Source organism: Sander lucioperca, chromosome 8, assembly GCF_008315115.2.
Source record: "Sander lucioperca isolate FBNREF2018 chromosome 8, SLUC_FBN_1.2, whole genome shotgun sequence".
Taxonomy (NCBI): domain Eukaryota; kingdom Metazoa; phylum Chordata; class Actinopteri; order Perciformes; family Percidae; genus Sander; species Sander lucioperca.
In genome coordinates, this window is record NC_050180.1 from 38267788 (window position 1) to 38294524 (window position 26737).

General features: G+C 40.4%; 1 protein-coding gene across 2 annotated transcripts; it reads right to left on the reverse strand.

The window, feature by feature from the left end:
- Positions 1-436: 436 nt before the first annotated feature.
- LOC116064479 (TBC1 domain family member 8) lies at positions 437-25892 on the reverse strand. 2 transcript variants are annotated; one of them, XM_031319748.2, is made up of 20 exons: positions 25516-25892; positions 20007-20117; positions 19726-19844; positions 19268-19496; positions 18197-18437; positions 15834-16041; positions 12341-12538; positions 11528-11677; positions 11118-11268; positions 10254-10468; positions 9204-9321; positions 7790-8075; positions 7123-7264; positions 6401-6499; positions 6193-6261; positions 5773-6043; positions 3171-3236; positions 2955-3041; positions 2202-2311; positions 437-1083 (listed from the first exon to the last, which is right to left on the reverse strand). In XM_031319748.2, exons 1-20 carry the CDS (start codon positions 25640-25642, stop codon positions 679-681), a joined length of 3402 nt encoding a protein of 1133 aa, XP_031175608.1. In that variant the 5' UTR covers positions 25643-25892; the 3' UTR covers positions 437-678. The 2 variants fall into 2 exon arrangements, with proteins under 2 accessions (XP_031175608.1, XP_031175661.1); XM_031319801.2 differs by lacking the exons at positions 19726-19844; positions 20007-20117; positions 25516-25892 and having other exon boundaries at positions 19254-19490.
- Positions 25893-26737: the final 845 nt, after the last annotated feature.

Below are 26737 nucleotides of genomic sequence, written 5' to 3' on the forward strand. Positions count from 1 at the left end.
TCATTCAGTGAGTTTTAATCACTGCCTTTATCAGTTACAAGTGATTTATAGATCAGTCATAAGTGATTGATAGGAGCAAATTTGGGGTTGCCAGGTTGTGAAAATCTTCTCCTCCAGCAGGACACTTGTTTGTCTTTTTAGCTCTTCAGTTCATCAGGTAACCTGCTCAATATGGATTGTTTGACCTTTTGGATCAAAACTTATAAGGGGTGCCTTATTAGAAAGTGGTGATGGATTATCTGTCCACAACACAGTTTAACTGCAGGCATCCTCATGTTGATGTAAAAAGGCAATCATCAGAGTTTGTCCAGGCCCAGAGCACAAAATGATCTTCGATGTTAGTAATGTTGCTGGCTGATACCGTGAGTCAACCATAACATGGCCTGCTGCTGAGATTTTAGCTTGAAAATGGTCTTTTTGGCTCAAAATGTTTTGGGGGAAAACAAACAAAACCTTTCTGTTGTCAGTTCCAGGCCAAAATAGGTAAAAGAGTCACAGGCCAGGTCCTGCCAGTGTGGCTGCCTGCAGTCATACTATTAATTACATTTCACAGATAACTTTAAGGCTTTTTAGCTTCCTGGCTGCATTCTGTCACATTGTGTCAAATGATACTGATATTTTGATGTCCTTCATTAGAAATTTGGCTTGTGTCGCCGCTTACATTTGTTCACATTTGAGTCAGCTGGTCCCTTGCTGCAGTGTGAGCAAACCCGCCCGCTGGTGATACTGCTTCTCCTTGGCCTCTGAGATTTTAGCGGACAGATCCACCGGCTTCTCGAAGAAGTTCACCAGCGCCTGTTCAGTGAGCAGCGACGCCAGGATCTGGGCGTAGCTGACCGTCCACTCATTCTCTGCTGCCAAACTCCCGTTGCCTCTACTGGCATCGACCCCAGCATCTTCAGTGGCTCCTCTCCCCTCCTCCTGGCTGGTGACCTCTGACCCCGAGCTGTGTCCACGGTGGCCGGCCTCGCCGATCTGCAGCACCAGACTCGTTACCGTAGCGATGGCCTGAAAGAGGTCGTTCTCCTCTGGGTCGCCGTGGAACATGCTGTAGAGTGTTTTACAGAACTGGATGAACTCACGCTGTGGAGGGAGAGATAAAAAGGGTATTTATCAGCGTTTCATCACATTATATCATTTAGTTTCTTTAAATGTTTTCTACCGGAATTTCTAACATCCAACATATTAGTTCTTAAACGCATTAAACATTGATTAGTAGATAATCAAAATCAAAAAAGTCATTTTTCAAGCATAAGTGCTTTTACAAATATAACAATTTGCCATTTTTATTATGTTTTATGATCATTCATTATCAATGTAAATTGAATATCTTTGAGTTTTGGCAGTTGGTCAGATAAAACAAGCAATTTATAGATATCGACATTGGTTCAATATTTTCTGACACTTTATACACTATTGATTAATTGCAAATTATTTGCTAATCAAAATAATTGTTGATTAATTGTTGATTATATTATGATTATATCAGATATTTGCTCGTCCTGTTCACCCTGAAAAGGGGAGACTAAATAAAGAAAAATTCTTTTCAGAAAATCGTTAATCTGACGTCAAATTAACATGTCGGTCTCATGTCTGAATAAGCATCCTGGTCACTTTTACGTAAAGTGTCTGAATTAACAGATAGACTCACTTTAACAGATAGATTAAGCCAGTAATATTACATATTCCCAGTCTATTCTGAAAAGGGCTTAGGCCTATCCCAGCATGCATTGGGTGAGAGACAGGCTCTCTCCAGTCCAGACAGGTCACCAGTCTGTCACAGGACCAGCATACAGGGCCTAATTAGTCAGTCAATTAAGAGTTAATTTCATTTTTTAAATTGCCGATCAGCAGACAAAAATAACTTTAAATCGTATGTGATTATACTTTCAACTTTCATTTGATGGCATGGGTTTTTGTTTTGTTTACTACCACTGGAAGGCACCAATGTCAGAGATATTCAAGTTCTGTATAGAGTGGCTTCTTCTATACACTTGTTTTACCAAAATAAGCATTTAATAATACATGGATGAGTTATTTTTAGCACAGTATGGTTTATTGGAAAGAGAATACATGCTACTAATGGGAGAAACATGTCAGGATATGACAAAGAATATATGCATACAGACTCCAGGGGTGAAATAAAGGAAGCACCACTTAAAGATGAGATTTGACTGTGTAGTGCAACACTAGTGCAGTACCTGGTTCATGAGTGGCAGAGGCTTCTCCACATCTTTCTCCCTCTCTTTGACCAGATCCTGCAGCATCTGCTTCAGCTGCTCCTGGTAATCTGTCACTTCACCTTCAACATCTGGAACAACAGTCAGATTCACTACAACCAGACACATACAGTACATTTATATCAGCCTTTAACACATAATACATTGATGGTGTTTTGTCTATTTTTCTTTAGCCCTTGTGTTGTCTTCCCGTCGACCATGAACTTGTTGTCCATCCAGGTCAAAAGTGAATTTAAATTTGTTGTGCTTTTTCCAGCGTTTTTGGCTCTTTTTTTATGCTTTCGACACTTTCAAATGTTTTTGTCACTTTTTTCAAAAAAAAATTTTAAATTCATGGTCAATAAACCTAATTTCTATGACATTATACCTAATTCTTTAGTTAAAAAAGCAGAAATTATGAATTATTTTGACAAATAGTTAAGATCAAAGGATGTTGAGTGAATCACGCTGGTTTATGTCAAAGTTTAGTCACGATACTGTTTTAAAACCATTTAAACATGTTTATAAAATTGAATAAAACACCCAAAATTCAATAAAAGTAATCATTAATTTTACGTGCAAAGATCGTTGTAACGTACATCCATGTTATTTTTGGACATTTTGGTTCAAAGAAACCCATATTTCTGATATAAAAATGGGTCAAATTTGACCCGAGGACAACACAAGGGTTAGTTGTTGTGTTGAGCTAATAAGTCACAGTGTGTTTGGACCGACCTGAGGGCAGATTAACATAGAGGGGTCTGTTTGTGGACAGCAGGGGGCTCTTCATCAAAGAGGGGTCATCCTCACTTTCTGTCAGAGCTACACACACACACACACACACACACACACACACACACACACACACACAGAGTAAAGTTAATCAGTTAATTACAGCCCTGACGGCAGCTTGAAACTCATGACTTTCATCATGTTACCAAAATGAATAACCTGGTGGGATGTGCAGACGGTACAGCAGCCTTATTTTCTCATTCAGCTCTTCACAGTACAAAGTGTCTGAGTGGGGGAGAGAGAGAAAATAAAGGGTTAAAACTAATCAGATGTGCAACAGCCTCTCCTGTTTCAGTCTCCAAACCATAATATAGAGACACCGGAAGTTCTTTAGAGCGTTTCAATGTCGGTTTTCTTCTCTCTGCTCTCTCAAGAGCACCCAGATTTAGTTGTAATTAAACTTTTTAGTGGTCACTACTTATTCTTTCATGTTTTGTTAAAAACCATATTCATTACTAAATCACATTAGTTATTTGTAATAATCAGCTCAAGTATGCAGTGCATAGATCCTATCAAAGATCCTTTATACTAAACCGTCTCTGATCACATTAAGCAGAGTTAACTAAGGATGTTAAGTTTCTATATGGGAGGGGCGGGGTCATTTGAACTGCTCTGTGCTGAAGCGATGCAAAGGCTCATGGGAGAAAAATAAATATGTTCTGAACAGTTTCTGTCCTAGTTAAAGTGTGTTTTAATAATGTTTTTAATGTGTACTCTTCTTTTCTGTTATATTGGAACACATGTATTGAATACATTGTTCTTAAAGCCATGCTGTCATAAAGGAAAATAAACAATATTTATGTGAACAAATCATTTCTTTAGTAGTTCTTAAGTAGCATTATGTTATGTTTCTTTGCATGGTAAAAGCTATAGTGCGTAGTTTCTGTCCCCCCCATGAGGAATTCTAAGTAATGACAAAAAAACTGTTGGCGGGTCCACTAGTGGTGCGCGATACGACAAAATTTGGTATCGATCCGATACCAAGTAAATACAGGGCCAGTATCGCCGATACCGATACTTTTTTATAATTAAGCATAATTGATGCATCATGAAATTGCTAAATCTGAATGAATTTTCATGACCTTTAAGTGGTTTTGTGATTTTTCCTTTGGATTATTAATAAATTCAAACCCAGGACAGAATTTTCATATGCTTGTATAAATTTGTTGTGTTACCACTGTATCTTACAGCCTTTTTACAACTTATACAGCTTGCCGTTGTTTAATTTTTGGCCTGAAAATATAGCCACACGCTTTTCTTCCTCTCCATTCTTCTGCTCCGTCTCTGTCCTGCTTGTGTGTGTGTGTGTGTGTGTGTGTGTGTGTGTGTGTGTGTGTGTGTGTGTGTGTGTGTGTGTGTGTGTGTGTGTGTGTGTGTGTGTGTGTGTGTGTGTGTGCTGCTGGCCAATGCCGGGCCTGGCTGCTTGCTTGCTTGTTTGCCCGGCGCCGCTGAGTCACGTGATGGTACAACATCAAATCACAAGAGGGGGGAGGAGGAGCAAAGTGTGCCTGCTCTGCGCTGTGACAGCATGTGTGACAGGAGCAGCACTTGAAAGCAGCGGCACCTACACAGACACAGACAGCCAGGTCGCCTCTTTGATGAAACCGCAGCAGTGCATACTGGAGACAAACTAAAACTAAAGTATCAATCTCATTACACTGGTATCGATCAATATCAATACCAACGTTGGTATCGATATTATCAATATTTGGATCGATCCGCCCACCACTAGCGTCCACATGATACAAGCCTTCTGTGATTGCGCACCGCCCCCACACCTCCAACCCAAAGTTGCTAGTAGCCAAGGAGGACATGGAGGATTAGAAAAACATGATGGACTCTTCAGAAGAGGTGATTATCTTCACTCAAGTTTCTGCGGGCGAAAGACGCCGGACGACACAATCTTCTGAACATTGCCATAGTGAGAAATACAGAGAGAGTTGTGTGGAGCTGATAGTCTTAATTAGCTTTGTAACAACTCATTTGGCAACGGCTTGAATGTAACGGACGTTCATTAATATCAAAAAGTTACGCACTAATGCTTATTTTAGACTTTTTTTTTTTTTTAGACATTAGTAAACATGACTCTATGTTTACTAATGATTTTTAGTAATGACTACTAATGTAAACTTGATTTGTCTACTGCATCAACTTACAGCTCTGTGTTAATACAACTTGACCTGTTAAGTTTCACCTTTTTTTCACCAAACTTAGATGGTGTAAGGCAGCGGGTTTCCACGCAAATTTCTAGTAAAGTCAACTAATTTGGGATAACAGTGTATGGTGACTGGATTTATGCTGAACATATTATGGACATTATAACTGAATTCAGCCATTATTCCTTTTACATTTTTATTTATTATTTTATTTTATTATTATTAATCACTAGTTGTATCTAGTCAAGCAAAAGGTATCCTTGTCATTCTAGAAAAATCACCTTAAGTGTATTCTTTTTTCAACTTATGGATGAATGTTTCTTTCTTTTAAAGAACCAGACTTGGTCTGTCTCCATTGAAACTATTTTTTTGAGAACATTCTTGCATTTCTTTCCCCAAAATCAAATCTCATAATTTACTGTGTGTGCCTTTTCTTGTTGCCTAGAAATGTGGTTAGATTTAGGTGGTGACGGCAAAGTCTCAGGTTTCTTTTACAGCATTAGTTTTAGGGAGCCTGAATGGAGCTGAAGAGCATTGATGGAGGGATCATATTGTGTCTCAATCTGCCTTGATTCTTCCTCTCCTCCTTCACTCCATTTACCTACCCAGCCAGCCAGCAAACTCTTTAAACGTGACCAGGTTGTCACAGTCCTGGTCCAGCAGGGTGAAGGTGCGGTTGGACAGCGTGTCAGAGTGCTGGTTTGAGCCGCCGGGCCACGGCGCCAGCAGCCCGTACAGGCTCTTGAACTGGGGCCGATCTAGCCGGTACTGCCGCTCCATATAGGAGCGACCGGAGTCAGCATAACGCCACGCTGCCGCCTCCGCCGCTGCTGCGGAGCTGCTGTCACCCCAGTACAGACTGATGAAGTGCTCAGTCTGGATGGGTGAGGAGGAGGAGGAGATAAGAAAAATCATGAAATAGTTTGTTTACCCTATAAACCTCAAATTCTCTCAATACACAAGACACAACTGAAAATGTTGTTGATAAAGGAAATTGGTTAATTGGAGGAGGGATAAGAATATACCTTGAAGAGGTCGTAGACATCAGCCAAGTTCTCTGGAGGGATGGAAACATCTGGAGTCACTATTCTCAACTGCACAGACACACACAGGGGGAAGAGAGGGAGGTCTGAGACGATGCTGAACTCTAATGTTAGCCTTCATTCTGTCTTTTAGGTAGTTTTAAAGTCAGACTACATGACAGTATGACATTGATATTCTCTGTCTGCTTACAGCGTTTTCTTTGGTGGTGTCTTCGTGAGCCTGCAGCACTTGGATTCTGTGTCGACAGCGAAGCCGCTCAATCTGCCTCACTGTCAGGTCTCCGAATTTCTGCCACAAGGAAACACAAACAGCAGAAGTTCAGTGCAACAGCAAACATGTCCTCCTCCACAAATGATTAAGACTGTATGTGGGGTAAAGGGTCAGTTCACTCTAATTTACCCAAATTAACCTAATTTATCATACTACATAGATTAGATTAGATTAGATAGACTTTTATTGATCCCAAATTTGGAAATGTCAGTGCTACAGCAGCAAAATATCAGACACAGCACACATACAGAATATACAAGAAATAATAAATAATAAATAGGATAGAATACAAGAACAAATATTCAAAAAATAAAGATAAAAAAATAAAAAGGAAAAGAATGTACAAACTTGTATATACGTTGGGAATAAACGTGTACAAATACTTAAATAGTGTTTATAAAGATGTTAGTAAAACCTATGTTTGTACAAGTTGCACTTAGTGCAGTATTATGATGTATATGAGTCTTATCTAACACTCAGTGATGAAGTGTTAAAAAGTTGTATTGCCTGTGGTAGGAATGATTTCTTGTAGCGGACAGTGCAAACTACCTAAATGTGACTACATAACTACATAAAATGTGCAAAAACAATGAATGAATGGCCAATACCACCATTAACCATCATATGTGTGTGCTTCTCACCTCGTAGGACTCGCTGATGAGGTCAGTGATGTTTGTGGGTCCCACAGCGGGAATATCGGCGTCGCTGCTGCTGGTCTCCTCTGCAGCCAGCGGGGAGGATGGAGGACAGGACGACTCTTCACTTCCAACCTGGTCCAGAAAACTGCAAAGCACAGAGGAGAGGGTTCACATTCTCAAACACAATAGTAATCCCAATCGCTGCATTCAAAATGAAGGTTTGATATGTGAAGCCAGGTTCTAAATGTGCAACAGGCTCTTCTCTGATTGGCAGTGCCTCGTTACCATCAATTAGAGTGATTTAGAAACACAATAAGAGGAGTTTTCTGCTCTGTTACCAGGAAATGCATCAAGAAACAGTCCCAGAGATCAACAGCATAGCTTACTTATTACTATGTGTTGGACTGAAATCGTTCAAACATGATGCAAATATTTACGGACAAGCAAAGACAGTGTGCGGGAGTTGTTCTCATTGTTTTCAAACATTTATGGACAAAAAACATTGATTGCAAAATCCCTGTTACAGCCATATCTACATATTTTATACCACACCGGTGTTTATGCCATAGACTGCTAATTTTTTTCTAGCTGTGTAATTAGTTTGAAAGATATTTCAAAAATGCCATTCATTTTGAGTAAAACTTAGGCATCAAATACTATGTGTATTTACCTTGTGAGAATCATAAGTGCCTGTCCATCGTCTGTGCTGGCCGAGAGCTGTGCAGAATTGGCCTCCAGTGCTGCCAATCCCAACTGGAAGATGGCTTTGATTCCGTGGAAGAAGAAACAGTCGACCACACAGACGGCACTGTGGAAGGGCAGGACGCTGAGGAAGAGGGTGAGGAACCAAGAGAGGGAGACGGAGGAGAGGGTGGAGAGGTCTGGAACGTGTTCAGCCAGCTCTGGCAAACGCTCCCTGATCAGCTCCTCAAACACTGACTGGTCCACCTGAGCTCCTGCAGGGGGAAATAATGCATGGTGTGGGGGTGGAGGGGTTACCGAGTGGCCTCATGCACAGACATGTCACAATGACAAACTCTGACAGTGCTGATACAATATCTGAGTTACCAAAATTATAAGTTTTTTCAATGTTTTTTCTGACAGTTCTGATATGTTAAATTTTACCTAAACAAAAAGCAGCTGTAAAAAGATTTTGTTTAAAATTATTACAGTCTCAAATTGCCCAAAGTATGATTAAAATCAAGAACTACCTGATTCAAAAATAATTTACTGCTTTGATAGTTGAGGGTATGTTAATGTACTTATACTTATTTCAAGTAATTTTGGACTGGGGCTGTTTTACATAATTTAACCACTAGATGGCAGCAAAAGATGGACATTCAGAGTGTTGTATATACAGTACATATATACTGTATATACAATGAGATTAAAAACTACTGTTTAAAAGACAAGGTTTATGCAAAAAAAATGTAGTATCAACATCCACCAAATGAAGGACAAAAACATTTATTACTATTAAATTATTTTATCCTACTAAGAAGTATTGACTGTCTAGCCACAGCCTGCTGTTACATGCTGTGCTAAAAAAACTACACTGTCATCCCAAAACTATTAAAAACACGCATTTAGACATACAGTGATACACATATTCTTTCATTACAAATGTGGTTACACAGACAGAGGATACATTCTTTGTTGTTTTTGTCTCTTCTGGGTGAGGGAAATTGTTAATAAAAAAAAAGGTAAAATAACTCAAATCTATGCTCCACATACAAATTCTCAGAACACAATCACTGCCGCTTTTTCAAGGATACACAAACATCTGGATATTGAAAGGAACAGGAAATTGTTTTAAAAACACCTTGCATGTCATAAATAATCTGCTTCACAAACGCAGGAAATGAGCCTTATTTCAGAGGCCAAAAATAAACCTTTTGGGTTGTTTGTTGTGTCTGAGAAGCAGAAGATTAGACGAAACAACCGCAAAATAAACAACACAACATACTGTGGTTACGTGACTTTAAACAAGGAGCAGGTACTCTAAGTGGCTGAAGTGCATATGAGTAAATAAATCTTAAAAATGCTTCACTGCTCTCTTCTTTTTTTGACCCCTGACCTCTTACCTATGACCCTGCGGTTGAAGTAGTCAGGCAGCATCCTCTCACAAACTGCCACCAGCAGCCAGAAAGCTTCTTCTTCTTTAGCGTAGAGGAGCAGCACCGACGCCAGGATGTTCATAGACTGGACAGAAGCAGACGAGGAAGAAGGAAGATGCAAGAAACACACACAATGAAAATTGTGTAAAATTTCATCTCAGCCCAAAAAAAAAAAAAAAAAAAAAAAACAATTTTAGTGCCTCGAGTTAGAGTTGCGAACTTGTCTGTTAGCGAGAGAGGGCAAAAAAATGACAGGTTCAAAGAAAAAGGTTTAATATCCTGTGTGTCGGTTGCCGATGCTATGCACCTGTAACCCAGTCAAGGAAAGTTTTATTTTTTATTCATTTATTGTTTACACCTCATTATCATTTCATTTAATTCTGGTAGTCCATAAAGGGACTTTCATAGTTTTTTCATATGTTCTATATTTTGCATTTATCCTCTGTTATAATAATAAATACATACGTATATTCATTGTTATCCAGTGAAATTACTGATTTTGTATTGGGGGGGGGGGGGGCTACCACATTCTCAATAGGGGCCCCTAGGTCTGATCCTACAATCGCCCCTGCACATCACGATCTCTGCACTGACGAATGGGAATGCATTTTGTTCATTTTATTAATTTAGTTTTGTTTCATATCTTCTGCACGTGATGTGTGTGTTAATATGTAATATGTACTGTATATAACATACATAAATTAACAAAAATACATTTAATAAGATAAGATTCTGAGGGACCTAAGAGCTAAATATAAATAAAAAGGGTAGGTAAATAAGCAAATGCTTTAACCTACACCTTTTCAGTCAGTATTGATTATAAACGAGTTAGGATGACACTGTATGAATTAAGGTGACACTTAGTTTTTGTTACTATTAATGTTGTATATGTATATGTGATAGAAATAAACTACTCTACTTTGTTACTATTAATGTTGTATATGTATATGTGATAGAAATAAACTACTCTAAACTAAACTAAACGTCACCACGCCGCTCGGATAATCAGGTCCCTACCTGACAGTATCCGATCTTGGGGTTGCGGTGCGCGTAGGCGGTGAGGACGCGTCTCAGTGCAGCGATGCCGGTGGGGTTTTGAAAGGCGGGATGGTCCGGCAGAGAGCGGTGAAGGTCGCGCTCAATCTCCTCTGTGGCCAGGCTGCTCAGGCCCATGGACTTCTGCACCATGCTGGTGTAATAGCCCTGGTGGGACTCTAGCTCCGAGGACGCGTCTGCACAAACCAGAAGTAGAGATGCTGTAAATAAGCATAAAATGACACCTTCCAAACAGCCCCTGCTCTCAACTCTCATCCTTTGAAACAAAAAAACTAAACATGTTGTGGTTAGTGATTATCCATCTCAGGTATTTTCAAGCCTCTTCAAGTTGATTTTAATACTGTTTAATACTAGTTTTTTTATCGTATATTTGACACTTTAATCCCAGTAACTCTTTGTTTTTTCTCTGAATATTACCCCCCTCCCGCGGCTCTGTAAAATGTTTTTATACAATGGCCCTAATACACCCTTGTAGTTCCACAGCAGTTGTTGTTCATCAGTTTCAGTTTGTGTTCCAGAAAGCTGTTCCTCTTCAGCAAAACTGAGCTGAGGAACTGAGAGCAGACGAAAATAAAAGCTGGCAGTTTGGTTCTGACTGAGAAGGTGTCGTCTTTAACAACATAAAATATGTGGAGGTGCAGCAGAGTCCAGTTCATAGCCCATGTGCACACGTTTTGTGTCTGTTGACTACTATCCACACTGAAGCCAGCGTTCAGCGGATAGGTCAAATTGCACACAAAAAATGTTGAAAAACTGGTTCTCATACATATAGAAGCCCTTTCATTTTAGCTATTCTCTTAGTTTTTCTTCCTCCCTCTCTCTTACCAGAAAGTGTCATCCACAGCTCCCCTCGCAGCGACTCTGGTATCCCCATGGCAACAAGTCTTTGGATCTTGTCTGTGCGGAACATGTGGACGCCGCGACCGAACTCCAAGAAATGATCCTCCCACAGCCGCTCCTTCACCTGCTCCTTGCTCTGACACAAACACACAGATCCAGAGATAGAAATGTTGACTTGCTCAGTGTGCTGATGCCCTATATGCTAGTGGTGGCAGCAACATTTTCTCTTTAATCATAAAAAACAACAAATAAACCATCTGCTTGTCTAGGTAAGTGGAGTTAGTGAGAAATTGTGTTATTTGGGTGAACCAATACTCTAATTTAGCTCTTAAATCAGTTAATTGGTCGTTGAAAATGTGAGTTTGACTGGAGCTGAAATGTCAGACTCCACTTACATTGTTGTCGTTGGTTCCTGGTTGGTTTTGGTGGAAGGCCGTCATCAGAGCCTCACTGTTGACGGTGTTACGCAGAACCTGCTCCTCTATCTCTTCTTCATCAGAGTGCCCGGTGTCATAGTAGAAGGTGTAGTATGGTGTCGGGGCGCTCTGAGGAAAATATGAGGAGAATAACATCATTGGTTTCATGCAGACATTTTCAAAACTGAGCAGTTAAAGTAATTTATTTGAACATTAAAAGCGTCCCGGTTTGACTTAATGCTGTGTTTTACATGCTCAGGTGTGCCTTTTGGGCTCACAGTTCCTCTCATATGTTTAAATTGCACTTATAGTAAATACATATGGGTGAAATTAAATTGAACAAATACAGTTGTGAAATGATGTTCACAGTGATGGATCCCCTCTACTGACTGAGCCAGAGAGCCTAGGAAAAAGTAGCAGAAATATAACAACTTTTTCTTATTTTCCCTCACCACAAGGCTTAACAAAATGTGTTTATAGCTGTGTAGTGAGTGTTACAAATGTTAAAAACTGTACTATAAATCTACTCAGACTGGCGCTGTGTCTTTAACAGAAATGAAGAATAGCGTAAGTTCAGGCAGGTCATGGAGTCAAGCTTGGCTATTATCTCAGCTCATAGCTGACACTCCCTAAACCAGCACACCAGCTGATGGATCAGCTGAGTCCCTCCTAATCATATGATTGGATTTCCAAATAGAGCGCTCTTTTAAAAGTACTCATTAAAAAAATAGATGTATTATTACATAAATTAATAATAAATACATAAAAACAGTGCTCTAACTTTACACATACCATACTCCTCCTGCCGTCTTTCTTGCTGCGGAACATGGACTGTTTCCACTGCAGAGATCGGAGTCTGGAGTTCAGGTTCTCGACCAGCTCGTCTCTGTCCGGCAGCTCGATCAGCTGGAAGGCCTTCTTAGTCCGAACACTCACTATGATAGGGTTAGGGAGCAGGCTGGTGCTCTCCACTTTTTCTATGGACAACACCTGATGAGACAAATGCAGGAAACCAGGCATCAGAATGCAATCAATGATTCCTTACATGAAATTAGAATAGGAAGGTAGGCTGGTTTCTACTGCTTGTGTTGGAATCAGTAAAGGGGAAGCAGCTGCAAAGTAAGGGTACTTATTAAAGTACTAAAATACTGCCCTCAACTTTGTGGTAAGTTATATAGCACAATTTAAAGTCCACAATCAATCATCATAATATAAATAAACTTGAGTTTGCTTCTCAGTTCATCAACAGAAATAATCTGGATTATTACTTTAGAAATAAATGTGCAAAATATCAATAATGTGACAACTTCTCCATAACAACTAGCCTGGTCCTACCAGATTCTGGTACATTTCATTTGTACAGAGAGTCTGGCCACTCTCCATTGACAAGTGTTAACTTTCTTGAAGGCGGGTACTCTGTTGAAGTTTAAAACTATTGGATCTGCCCAGAGCCACTCTGGATCTTCCATAACCAATCGCTAACGTTTGGTCGTGACGTCGGCTTAGCATCGCCAGTGTTCACCTTAGCCAACTCCTTCACCACTAACGGAGCGAGCTGGAAAATCTAACTTTTCCCGAACCCTGTGGTAAGGAGGGCCACAACATCATGGCCACCAACAAAACTCAGCAAAGATTGTTCTTGCTCTGGCTTTAACTTCTGGATATTCTGCAGGGTTGCCACAACGGTACGAATGGCTTCACTCGCATCTTTCTCCGCTGCAATTACGGAACTACAACTCAAACTAGCGCATGACCTCAACGTCATCGTTCTCAGCCACTCCCTCTGTTCGCTGATTGGACCGGTAAAAATTTGGCCGGAGAAAACCCAAGAATATACTGCAAACCCAGACGTAGTACTGAAGGAAAATGAAAATTGAACGGAAGTACGTAGGAGGGCGGAGCCAGGCTGCATGACATCATGCTTTCATACAAAATGTTATTTAAACTAGAGATAAGTGGACCAGAGAGGGAGATAAATTCACAGCTAATTTATCTTACTGTAGCCCAAACAAACAACTGTATCACTTACAGTTACTGTAACACAAGCAAACACAAGGAAATGTGCAGCAATATATGGTTAAAAGAGAATCAGAGGAGCAGAAGGGGAACTTTATCAGCAGTAACAGATTAAGTGGGCTGAAGCGATTACACTTTTCTAAGACAATGCTTCAACAGAAAACAGAGGAAATAGAGGATTAAACCGCAGCAGTGGAGGAAAGACGGTATGCATGATTCCTCACATTGTTCATGAACAGACTGGGCATCTGGCTGCTAATCTCTGCTTCTCCCAACTAAACCAAACTCAAATAGAGCTTTGAATATACCGTTTTATTTTTCACATGCAAATACATCTGTAAAAATCTTGAAGCTACTTTATTGAATACCCCCATTTAAATCATTTATTTAGCTCTGCCTTTCTCTCATTATTTACTCTGACAGCATTAAACATTTGGAGGAGAAGTGGCACTAAATCCACCACTTTAACAATATGTATCACTTTAACATGGTGATCGATTCATTTAACAAAAGGTACGTCTTTAATGCAGAATGATAAGGGTAATGTTTTCATGTGATAGAAGAGCTTAGGAGAGATTCAAATCCCATTTGCTCTCCTGAATTTCTTAAAGGCTGACATTGTCCGTTAACAAAGCAAACATGCAAGCTGTCCAACATTCCCCTCTGCACTTTAATGTGTGTGAACAGCCATAGGAAACCAGTCTGTGTGTTACTCTTTAACCAGCAGCAAGGCAGAGTAAACAGACTGCTTAACAAACTCACCTTAAAATACATTATAGAAAACACTACAGAAATGCTCAGATAAACACTCTTGAATAAAGTCACTCCGGACAAAGAGACAGACTTGTAACTGTAAAGTCACTGATTTAATCGGCTGGAAAAGTCAGGAGCTCTGGTAAAGAAGATACGGTCTTGTACTGCCCGAGGAGATGTTGTATCTCTTATCAGTTTTCAGCATCCCAAAATCTATATCGCACACTTGTCTAATGGTGATCAGAAAATATCCCTTCATATTTAAAAGGTTTTTCACACTCAGGTGGTCATCACTCGTTACTAATTAGGTCACATGAACTGAACCAATGGGCTTTTGTTTCCTACTTCCTGTAAGCATTTACAGTAAGTTACACACATTATGACAAAGAAATAAGATTATATGGCTGTAATTACAGTTATCCTGTAAATACAGCCATATCATTTCATAACTCATGCAGGGACCACAGAACCTGGCCTAGTTTACTTACGGTATCATCTTATGAGCCATTTAAAAGGCACTATCATGGGAGTAATCTTGGAAATTTGAGATTTGAAGAGAACCACTGAAATGCACCTTTAGCTTTTCTGTTGGACAAGGTAAGGAAACTGTAGAGTTTAAAAATGTTAACAACATCAACAATGCTGATCTTTCATGTCAATGTACTTTTATGTTTTGATGTATTCACAATGTATGCTGCAGATGAGTTAGGCAGGAAAATTGCATCCCAATCAACATCTTGCCCTCTGCAGCTTATTGTGATAATTAGATCATGTCTGTCACTTAGCATACAGGAGGAAGCTCTTTGTTCACACGGCAGGAAGAACTTTTGTTGTCTCTGTCTGGGGGCCATCTGTTGATTAGATTAAGACCAAAAGACTAACTTGAAAATAATTTACTTCCACATGGTAGGATCTTGTTTGTGACCGGAAGTAACCTCGAAACACATGAATTTGGAAATAACGCCTACTTTGCGATGAGGGACCAATGGAAAACTTTTCATCTAAGGAACCGCCCACAACTTCAAGGGAATATATCTGTGAAACTGAGAAATGTTTGGGACTGTAAAATGTAGAACCACGGGGGGAATATATCTTGCAGTCCACTGCAGCATAAAATCCTGTTCTGTCATGTCATTACGTTATTAAATATTTTTGTTAATCTTCATTGGACAAAGCCTCTCCTTTCCCAAAATAAAGAAAAGCTACATCTGCTACAAAAGAAAACGCAAAAACCTACAATTATGCCCCATTAGACCCTTGTAGACCACCTCATGTGGTGAGGATGTGCAGGTTCCGCTCACTTCAGTCCTTTAAAGTTTATATCTTTATAAGGTCTGAAATGGCACACAGCCATAGTGTACACAGAGTCATTATGGACCACTGAAGCCTTATATTTACTGGCGACACATGGAAGCCTTTAGTCTCTGTGTTTTCATGGTATTTTATTCCTTTACAGACCACATTGTACTCCTAATGAACAGGTAACGTCAGTGAGGCTGTGATGCAGGCACCGTACCTCTGAGAGGGGTATAAGCAGGATGCAATTGCCTTCCTCTCGGCTGGAGAAGCACAGATAACTGTCAGTGGTGTAGAGGGTCCCGGCTGTATGGCAGCGTCCGTGTGGTGTCCATACCGAACAGGAGGCCACCTCGTGGAGTCGTTCACCACGAGGGAGCCGAAACAGAGCTAGGACGTACTCCCTTAAAGCCTGTTCCTCTAGGATTCTGGGAAGAAGATAATGAGGGGAAGAGTTAGGGGGTGACACACAGATGTAGCTTGGGAGCAAAACAAATATAATCTGGACACAAAGCTGCAAGAAAATGTCTGCCTCTCATTCCCTTTGGCTTAAAACTACACAAATAGAACAGTGTATCAGCAGTTATAATGGCTGAGCTGTACAGGTACGTCTGTATTGATAGGATTGGACGTTACTAGTCAGCTGGTAACCAAGAGGCTGATGAATGAGCAACTGCTGGTGAAGCGTGAATGAAGCTAATGCAAGCGTGACTTCAGGGCACCTCCTGAACTGAACACATGAAATCAGCAATGCTCCATTTTTGGAAATGTTGACATCTGAAACAAAATCCAGCATGAGATATTGTGGCAATGTCACAAGAAAAACAAACAAAGAGGGGAAGTAACCTGGCCTAATTTGTCTGTAGTTCTGCATGATGATTTACTGCAGTACAGCGCTAGGAGGTAACAGACAAGTATAGCACGCTTTGCAGAGTTTATACTGTAGTATAGTTGTACATTCCCCTCTATAATTTTCATCTTGAATGACCAATATAATTCTCTGGTTCACTGGACAAAATCCTGTGCTTTTTGGTAAAGGGGGACAGAGTTAACCAGACTGTATACTCCAAGTCTTTGCCTCTGCAAACACTGTTCTTCAGTCCTATGTATCAACACCTGCACTTGGTAAACAACATCAGTGACTCATTATGTATGTTTTAGTCACTTTTTTGTGCAGTCTGTCTTTTGAACACATTTTTCTCATCTTCTTAGTAACTTAGTAGCTCATTCATCTGGCACGTAGCCTGGTAAACATACAGACCTCAGAGCTGCAGCGAGGATACTCATTACATTTCAGGGATGTTTGGTTAGCCTTTGCGAAAACGACAAAAACATTTTTGGGTTGTACTACTTATCCTGCAAAGAAATGTGTGAGGTAACGCTCGACTAGAAGCCAGTCTGGTTAAAGCTGTAAGGAGATGAGTTCAGTTTAAACATAGCTAGTTTTTGTTTTTCTCTACTCTGAGAACCAAATCATCTACTTTTCCTCTCCAAAGGATGCCCACCAGCACAACTAAGATCCTACATACAACAAGTGTTATTTTTTTATGAATAAGTGAATAAAAGACAGAGAAATGTTGGAGGATCACATAAATATACAGTAAGCTGTTTAAAGTCAAAAGGGCAAGCACACAAATGCAAAAATAAAAAATAAAATGTTTACCCCCATTCTGGACACCCTGCAGTTTATGTGTCCCTTGCATGTACTTTTCATTTCTTCTTCCTTTTTTCAGTTTCCATCTCTTCACTTATGCATGCTCAGATCAACCCTATCTACTCTAAATACACAAATACGGTACATTTGCTATTTACAGCTACATTCTGTGTTGTGGTCTGCCATCCACTCTTACATCTGCGCTCTGTAGCTCTGGCAGTTTACTTTTAGCTCCGCTTCCTGTCGTGGTTTTGAGGTTTTTACATTAAAAGAAATAAGTAAACCTGTGAATCACAGTAGCATCTGAGGAGGGACACTGTGAGTAAAAGAACCATATAATGTAGTCTGATACTCAAGGCAAATCAGGTTTGCTGCAAAGTGCTGTACAGAAAACATACAAGCATAAAAAACAAGACAATGCTTAGTATATTCCAATATTGTTTTACTTCTGTTTGTCTCTCTTTTTAAGGGAGATGCTGTCATGTCCGACTATTCATAAAACTTGGGTTATAACTCAACATACATCTAACACGCCATTATATCTGTTATCTTGGGTTACTTTTAGGTCAGGCCACTCTCAAGATGACAGTGTGCTTCTTCAGAACTGTTCGTCAGATTGTCGAATAGCTTTGGAAACCCCCTCCACTCCCCCTGTGTCCAACCATTTCGGTAACTTTCCAAAATTAACGATCTGACATTCACACCCACTTCACACAGTGATAAACCAGCTGTGCGGAGGTGAGAAAGCAGGCAGGGTTTGAATTTGAATTTTTTTCATCCCTGACATTCTTTCACCAGCAAATTAAACTGGTATTTGTGAATTCACCTGAAACAAACAAGGTTTGAGCTGAAAACAAACCTTTTATTTTTCGACTTAATGACGATGCTGTCAGTTCACGTTAGTAACAGAAACCAGAGCCAGCACTGACCTCTTAGTGATGCGTGTGGGCTGCTGCAGGACTCGGTCCAGCTCCAGGCCTTCGCTGTCCAGCAGCCGCCTGAGGGCAATGTCAGCCAGCTGACCTATGACCCCAAATGCCTCGTCCAGGTTGAGGAACATGGAGAATTCCCTCTGTCGCTGCCGTGTGTTGACCCGGATGGCCTCCGTCATCAGACCGGTGGAGACCCGCTCCAACCGCGTCACCTCCGCCCAGGGAATCACAAACTTGACTGGGGAAAAAAGAAGAGAGTAAAATATTTGAGTTTCGGCCATCTGGTTGGTGTGTAACTGCCTGACTTCATGTCACAGTGACTACTTTTATGCGTACTTTCATACATTATGCGTTTCCATCCTATCGTCAAGCTAATTTAAATGAAGCTTTCCTAATAGTAGGAACTTTCCACAACTGCACTCAATTGTGAAACTTCAGTTGCAGATTGTTAATTAAGATGCTGCAAGAAAATGTACATTTGTAGAGCGATAACCAAGAATTGACTTCTGCTTGTAAGACGTTTGGGAGGATGAAGATTTAAAATAAGACCTGAAATGATGTGAAATTGAATTGTATTTTATATATTAAAATGACATTTTCAGAAAACATGATATCACATATTTTAAGAGTTACATCCCCACACTGTGTTGCAATATGAGAGGTAAGTATAGATTAAAGAAAAGTAAAGGGTATGAAAAAAAAATGTTGTCTACAAAATACCCTAACTAAACTAATTTTACCAATACATTTGGTTACTTTTTTACTAACATAATCGATGTGTTCTCACAAACTCGCACCTCTTGTCAATTATTATTCTGAGGAATGTTCCACACATTAATAGTTTCTCAGGTGAAGTGAGACTTGTTTGGAAAAGTAAAGAAGTGAATTACTCTACAGGAGAGGTATGAGAAGTTTCTATGGACTTTTTGATAATTCTGACAACAATATACATTAATATTAATAATATTGATTGATATTAATATTGAATAAAAAAATTATTGTGGGGAAACTGTCTTTGCGTTCAGTCTTTTGGCTTGAAAATCAGAGCCCTCACTTTGGTGTACAGACCTTCCTTCCCCAGCAGGAAGGAGTAGAAGGCCATGTGGTTGATGCTAAGGTAGAGGAAGCCCTGCCGAGGCACCCGGCCCTTCCAGCAGCAGCAGGAGTAGTACGTCACCAGTTTCTCTGATGAAGGGAGGCCAAAGTGCAGCTCAAACTTCAGCAGCACCTCCCTGAACTTCTCCGGCTCCTCCTCCTGGGCGGCCTGGCGACCCCGAACCTCCTCTGCAATAAGGCCCTACGAAGGAGGAAACTTACACTTGTGACTTCAGAGCACTTTATATGGACTTGTATCACAACAGGGTTTCATCATCATTATATAATCAACAGTGAGGCGGATGTTTTACTTTGATCCAACCAATGCCTTGAATCCTTTTTAAACCCACAGGGAAAGCTTCGTCAACACATCTTAAAAACCTAAAATCATCCTCTGACAGGATTTAGGCCGGCACAGGCAGGTTTCGCACCTTGACCTTTCCTTTGACAAAGCTGACAGCATCCTCCTTGTTCTCAAACACAGACAGAGAGCGAAGCAGGTTGTGGACCAGCCAGTCCCAGTGCTTGTTCACCTCCTCTATGGCGGCTCCTGATAGACAAAAAGATCAAACACAAGAGGGAATTTAACAGCTTTGTCCGATCTAATGAGGCAGTTGAAGGTACAGAAAAAAACATAGAAATTTCCCAGGCACACCAAGACTGCACACAACCAAAAGCACCAATGTATCTGAGACGTAATGGTCCAGCTCACCGCTGGCGATGACCCAGCTGATCTGGGAGCCGGGAACCTGGAGGAGGATGCGGAAGGGTGTGACCCTGGCATTGGAGTCCAGCACTGTGTCCAGCGCCCCCACCAGGAGACCTGCAGAGACGACAAAACACATTAGTCGACTTTTCGATTAGTCGGTCGATAGAAAAATAATAAACCATATTGATAATCAATTAACCATTAAAGTAATTTTTCATGCAAAGGTGGCAGAAAATGCAGTTTTCAGCCTCTTAAATATGGATTTCCTGCTTTTCTCTGTTTTATATCATATTAAAATGAACATTTGGGGTTTTGGACAAAACAAAGCATTTAAAGACATCCCCTTGACACCATGTTGAGAAACTGGTATGGACATTTTTCACTATTTTCTGACATTTTATAAACTATCACACTATAATCATTTTAATTTCTTTCAATGTTAATAATTTTCAATGAAAATGAGAATAATGATACAAAAAACAATATTCCCTCCAATATCGTGACTCATATCACAATCGCAATATCAGTCAAAATAATCGCAATTAGATATTTTCCTCATTGCGTGCAGCCCTACTTAGAAGTTACATTTTGCTTCTTTACACAAAGTTTTTCACCCAGCTTTGCTTTCAACTGTTAAGGCAGCATTATCAGCAGATCTACCCAACCTGCCACAACTAAGTACAACCCTGCATTTCAAAGTTATGACAGAGCAAGATAAGGGCAAAAGCAAGAAGTCGGATCTCTATCTACATGTTCAGCATTGCCTTCTCTGGCCTGGTACACACAAAAGACCAAGTAAAACATGGAGAGAAGAGGAAGAGGGATCAGTATTAAACGTGGGGTATACTCGCTGCAGCCGACCTGTCGAGTGTCAGTGTGACGTCATGGGAGCACCCTAACTGTTTATACTCGCGCGTGGTGGTCGCGACACTAGTTGCAGTCTTCTCCTGAACAGAGGTAGTGCTAATGAGGAAAGGCTACCGACTTTGCTATTTCTACGGACTAGAAGAAGAAGAAAAAGGTAAACAACGGCAGAACTGGCTGCAGCATTGACGTCAATGCTTCGATTTGATTCGATGACCTACTTCGTCGGATCAAGCCTTTCATTCACCATAAAAGAACTCATCTTAAAAGGAACACGCCGACTTATTGGGAATTTAGCTTATTCACCGTAACCCCAAGAGTTAGACAAGTCGATACATACCCTTCTCATCTCCGTGCGTGTTGTAAGGCTGTCTGACGTAAGGCTGTCTGATAGTTCCCGGTTTGTTTACGGTTAAGATGGCTGTGTCTCATGTTACGTTGTTTTTTGTACACGCTGTGACTCTACAAATCACAACATGTAAATAGGAACATGTTGGCGTTATTTTGTCACTTTTGTCACAATTCGGAGCAGTAGGATTAGTGGAACCATTCACCTGCATGTTCTGTGCTAGGCTAAGCTACCGGTGGAGCTGTCAGACAGCGTTACAGCACGCATGGAGATGAGAAGGGTATGTATGGACTTATCTAACTCTGGGGGATACGGTGAATAAGCTAAAGTCCCAATAAGTCGGCGTGTTCCTTTAACCCAGTAAGTTTACAAGAGAGACTTGTAGTCACTCTTGTAGTCACGCTCGCTTTGTCGCGTGCCGCTGAAAAAAATAGAGTGGTGCACGCCCTCTGGTCGCACACTCAAAATCCTGGCGCGCCAGCGAGATCTACGTCATTTTGACGTCACATTAGCGCGCGCCAGCTCGGCTACGGCGACTGTAAAATTGCCTTTAGTTCTACTGCATACTGGGCTTGATGATTTAACTCAACAGCTTCAGGGTTGTCAGCCTATAAAAAAGCAGTGAAACTGAAAGTATTTCATCAGAATGGGATTCACTGGAGGCTTTTATAATCTTGTGAGAGACCTGCTGTTTAAGAGGCTTTTCCACCTTTGGAAAGTATGTTTTTTGTTCAATTTAAAATCATTCAATACATGGTGTGTGTAACTGAATACCAGCATAAAAAAATCTGTCGTAAGCTTCAAACCAGAAGTATTATAGCCTTTGCTGGTGGAACCCTAAGCAGGTGGAGATGTGTAAAGATAAAGTCTCTCTGAGCAGCTCTGGCTCTCAGCCAAATGTAAACCATATCTTAGAGTCAAAGTCGACCTGCCTGGAGCTGCGAAGCCGGCAGCCTGGCAACACAAAACCATCCGTCTGTTACCACAAAGCCCAGAAGGGGTTGACACTGGTAAACTTTCCAGAAAGTCAATATGAATCATCGCCTTTCTCTGCTAATGGTCACATTGTGGGGGAATACTGCTGTGGAGACATAAAGGCTACAGTCAACCTTTATGAGGCTTGGAGAAAAGCAAATTCGAGATCTGCTCTCACATCTACAATGTCTGTTTGCTCTTGAATGCATCAAACTTAATGATCTGTATCTGTCTTTTTCTTGTGTTGCTTCATGTCAGTGCATTCAATTAAGGCTAACTGACAAAGGACATGCAAAAAGTAACTTTAAGAGAAAAGTATTTGGTTAGAAATAATAAGACAAAGACTGGTATGAAGGGACTGATCAGCTGCAGATGTTTAGCTGCCCAACCCTTCTCAGAAATCCTGCTGAAAGTATGTTGTCACAACTTTGAGACCATATTGAATTTCAGTTTCTGCTTTTATCTTTATAGCTAAATAAAAAAAAAAAAAAATCAGATCTGAGCCATAAAACAGACAACTCCTCTCTGTGTTTTTTTCCTTCGCCTGTGTGGCAGGAACACCACAGAGAAGCTTGTTTAATTAGTTAATGTTGAACGACGATTAGACAACAGGACTTGACCTTTTTACCCGTCTTGCTATGGGAACAGTGGGAACAAACACATACACAAAGTAAACCCCGGCCAGGAAGTTCCTACTATTCTCTTTTATGAGAAGAGCTCTGGCTGCGGGTTTCCCCAAAGGGAAGAAAAGGCAGAATAGAGAAGACACTGTATGAGCTGGTTGCCTGGTTTAATGATATGAAGTGTCCCTCATCCCCTATAAATCTACTGTACAGACGACTGCCAATTTGTCAGTAAAGCCTGTTGTACAGATACAAAACACAGAGAGGAAACAAGACAGTGGAAACAGCAAACAGGTCGTCATGGAGAAAGTTGTAATTCACAGCAGTGGGAAGCGGTCAGATGGGCTGCATCAGGTACATTGTCAGAAATGTGTATAATAATCACTAAATATTTAGGACAGAAACAGTTCTGCAGGATAACATTTTTTAATTATGGCATACTGATAGCAGCATTATCACCACCTTCAACATTTAATACAACTAAATCCCACTGAATGACAAAAACCTGTCATTCTCCAACAGGAAATCACAGCAAGAGGTCAGTTAGACTGTTTTTAAGCATGTGATTATTACAGGTTTTCTTTTATGTCTATTACAGGATGGTTACATTTCCTATGAGAAAAATGTTATACTTTATTAGAATCAAACTAAATAAAATGGTCGTTTTTTTTTAGATTGACTGTATATTGATTTTAACCAATATAAACATTACAGCAAGAATAGTAAGTGACATACAGTATACAGTTATTACACGGCTTTGTTGAATACTTGATTCTGATTGGTCAGTGGTCGGCATTTTACGCTCGGTTATTACCGCTGCTATGGATGCAGTTCTAAATGTAGACTCTGGAGGAATATTTATTACCATTAAATCAAAAAAGTAATTTTTAAATCAATATTTAGTGTCAAATGTTGGATTTTGTTAGTAAGTAGCTGTGTAATAGGCAGGATAATGTAAAGCCAGCAGGTTATTATTGCTAATTAAACCCCGGCAGTAATAATGACCCACTCACTCTACATTATACCTTACATAATCTTAAAAATCACGTATTTTTTACAGTCCGAACCCCAAAAAACCTTTGTCGATCTGAAATGAAGACGGATTCAGCAACTGCAAGGCCTATTTCTCGCTTAAAATGTTTTCAGAAACAAGTTTCGGTGAACTATCTTAAAATCGTAAAATATCGTAAAATATGAGATCGTATTCTGAACGAGCCGCCATTATGCCCAAGTGAAAAATCCGGGAGCAGCCAGACCCACATGACGCGTTTGTCCAATTAGCTGCCGGTTTTCATTTTTTGGGCGACAATACAGATTAGCGCCGCCTGCTGTTATGGAGACATATTACACGCTCAAGTCGGCATCGCTTCAGTGTGTTCTGAGGCACTTTTTGGACCTCGGGGAGCCGAGTGGCTTTTCTGCCAACGGTCGGCCATCGGGTTAGTGTGTCAGGGGCTTTACACCCCCAAAGCTAACACAATCAGGCTAACTCAAGCCTGGTTTGATCAAAACAAATCAAAATGTAGAGGAGTCAGAGATGTAAAGCTGTGATGTGCATGGCCTCAGATCAACACTTATCTAACACTTTGTATAAAAAATGAAATAACCACCAACATAAATACAACCAAAGTGAATAGTAGTATGTATGGCCTTTTTCAAAGCAGATTTTGACTTGTCATAGCTAATAACATTAATAGACACAGCCTATTCAAGTGTCCCAGTAAGTCATGGCAGCATGCACAATAACTGGACCCTGAAACCGAAGCAGCTTAATAAAATGTATTAGCCTACATGCCACAATCTGACAGTAGGAAAATCAAAAGTGTTCTTGTGGAAATATCAGTGTGCAGTTAATTAAACCAAAATAAAGTTATTTAGTTTAGTTTGTTGGTGATATGTTGCTGGAGCATTGACCCTATAAGATTGTATAGCTTTTTTTTTAACCATGCACTTTGCATGTAGGTGAAGTGCTAGAAAAACCCCTCCCACTCTACTTCTAATCTTGGTTTTAAGACCTGTGTGAAACATCTTTATAGGAGGTGAGAAAGTCTGGATATGACATAAAGGATTGCTGCATACTTTTATAGAAATGTAGGCTATGTGTTTCTGTTCTGGTCACAACCAGAGGCGCTGCAGAAATGGGCAGTATGAAAAATATGTGTTTTTTGAACATCAAAGCATGTGAACCTATTCTAGTAGACCCCAAGAGGACAAATATTAAGCCGAAACGGAGTATAATAGGACACCTTTAACCAAAGTTGGCCCCCATGTTGAGAGTTTGAGAAAATCAAAGCTAAGGGTCAGTGGTTAAGATCAAGTTGCCATAAAGTTATAAGGTTGGTTTGGCATCAGTCGCCATAATAACACACTCAGACTGTGGTAAACCATCTGGAACAGGGGCTTTCCTGTGAACCCTGTGATTGGAATAATCTAGGATTTCCCTGAATTTTGGTTCAACGGACCTTAACTATTTAATCCTTCTTTCTGGGATACCCCCTTGTGACCCTGTGCGCTGATTCTTTGTGGTTCTTTTTTTTCTGTTTTTGCTATTTTTGTTGTTGACTTGTTATCCTGACAGCTGGCTTTCTCTGGCTTCTCCAGTGTTGTCAGTGTTTACCTGTGGTCCTGCCTGTAGTAGGCTACTGTCTGTCTGTGTGGCCTCGCCTTTGCGTGTTGTTTTTGTTGTGTTGTTTTTCTTTACCTGTGATCCTTCCCGTCGGCTCTCCGTGGCCTCTCCTCCTCTGCAGGAGGAAGAAGTCGTTGCTCCTCACGGTCACCCAGAGCTTCAGAGCGTTTTTCAGCAGAACTTCCTCCGGGTTTAGCCACATTTCGTCCAGCAGGGAGGGACCGGAGGAAGCCCTCCGCCGTTATGGTCTTTGCAGCGTCGATATACAAAGTTTTCTCCGCCTGTCCTCCGGCTCGGGAGCGCCCTGATCGATCCTACACCGGCGGGTTTTCGGGTTTATCCATGATCATATCCTGTATCCTGCGCTCCCGACAGCTGCAGGCTTCAGACTTGCTCGCCTCAAGTCTGCTGCTCCCTCACGCCCGATTTTCAGCAGCTGTACACACCAGACAAAGATCGTCTATTTGAGAAGATGACTCACTCTGTAGTTGAATCAATCTTTTGCTCAGTAAAGATGATTGTATTTTTAATAAATAAAAACGTAACGTACGTTTTTTTTAATTAGTTTGCTAAATTGTTTTAGATCCCAGAATCACGAATCATAGCAACAAAACACGTTTTTATAGTTTTTTTTATTTGGCACAAAAAGCTCTTATAGATGCCCTGCCACACGTATTCCATTACTTTGTGGTAATGTCTGAAGTTCTACCATGGACTCTATAACATTTTTTTGTGGAAAAAATGCCTTGGTTACCTTGTTTCAAGCCATTCTAGTGTGATATAGAAAGCCTGCAGGAAGACTCTGATTGGCTAACAGCTAGCCAATGAGAGCCTGGCTATCAGCATCCTTTAACCAGCGCAACTGGGCAAGCTCATGAATAGTAATGAGCTCAGGCAACACCACGTCAGACTGACCAGCTTTTGTAATTGGCCTGATTTCTCCGCTTATTTCTTTTCAATGGCTAGAGCTGACAGAGGAGGCAGCAGTTCATTTTCACATTCACGACATAACACAAACATATATGGACCTAACATATTTCAAAAAAATGCAAGTAAAAACGGTTTTGTGTGGCAGAGCACCTTTAATAAAAGTAGCCTACACTTATATAGCCTAGGCCTATATTTATAAAATATTAAATTGTTTTCTCAAGAGTCTGTCATGGATATTCTATTTGGCACTTTGTTATTTATTTAGGTTAGTTCTCTTGAAAGTAGGCTATAATTAGCCTATGAGGCCTACCGGTATTGTAAGAATCTATAGCCTAACTGTATTTAGCTTAGCATTCTCTTTTCTTTT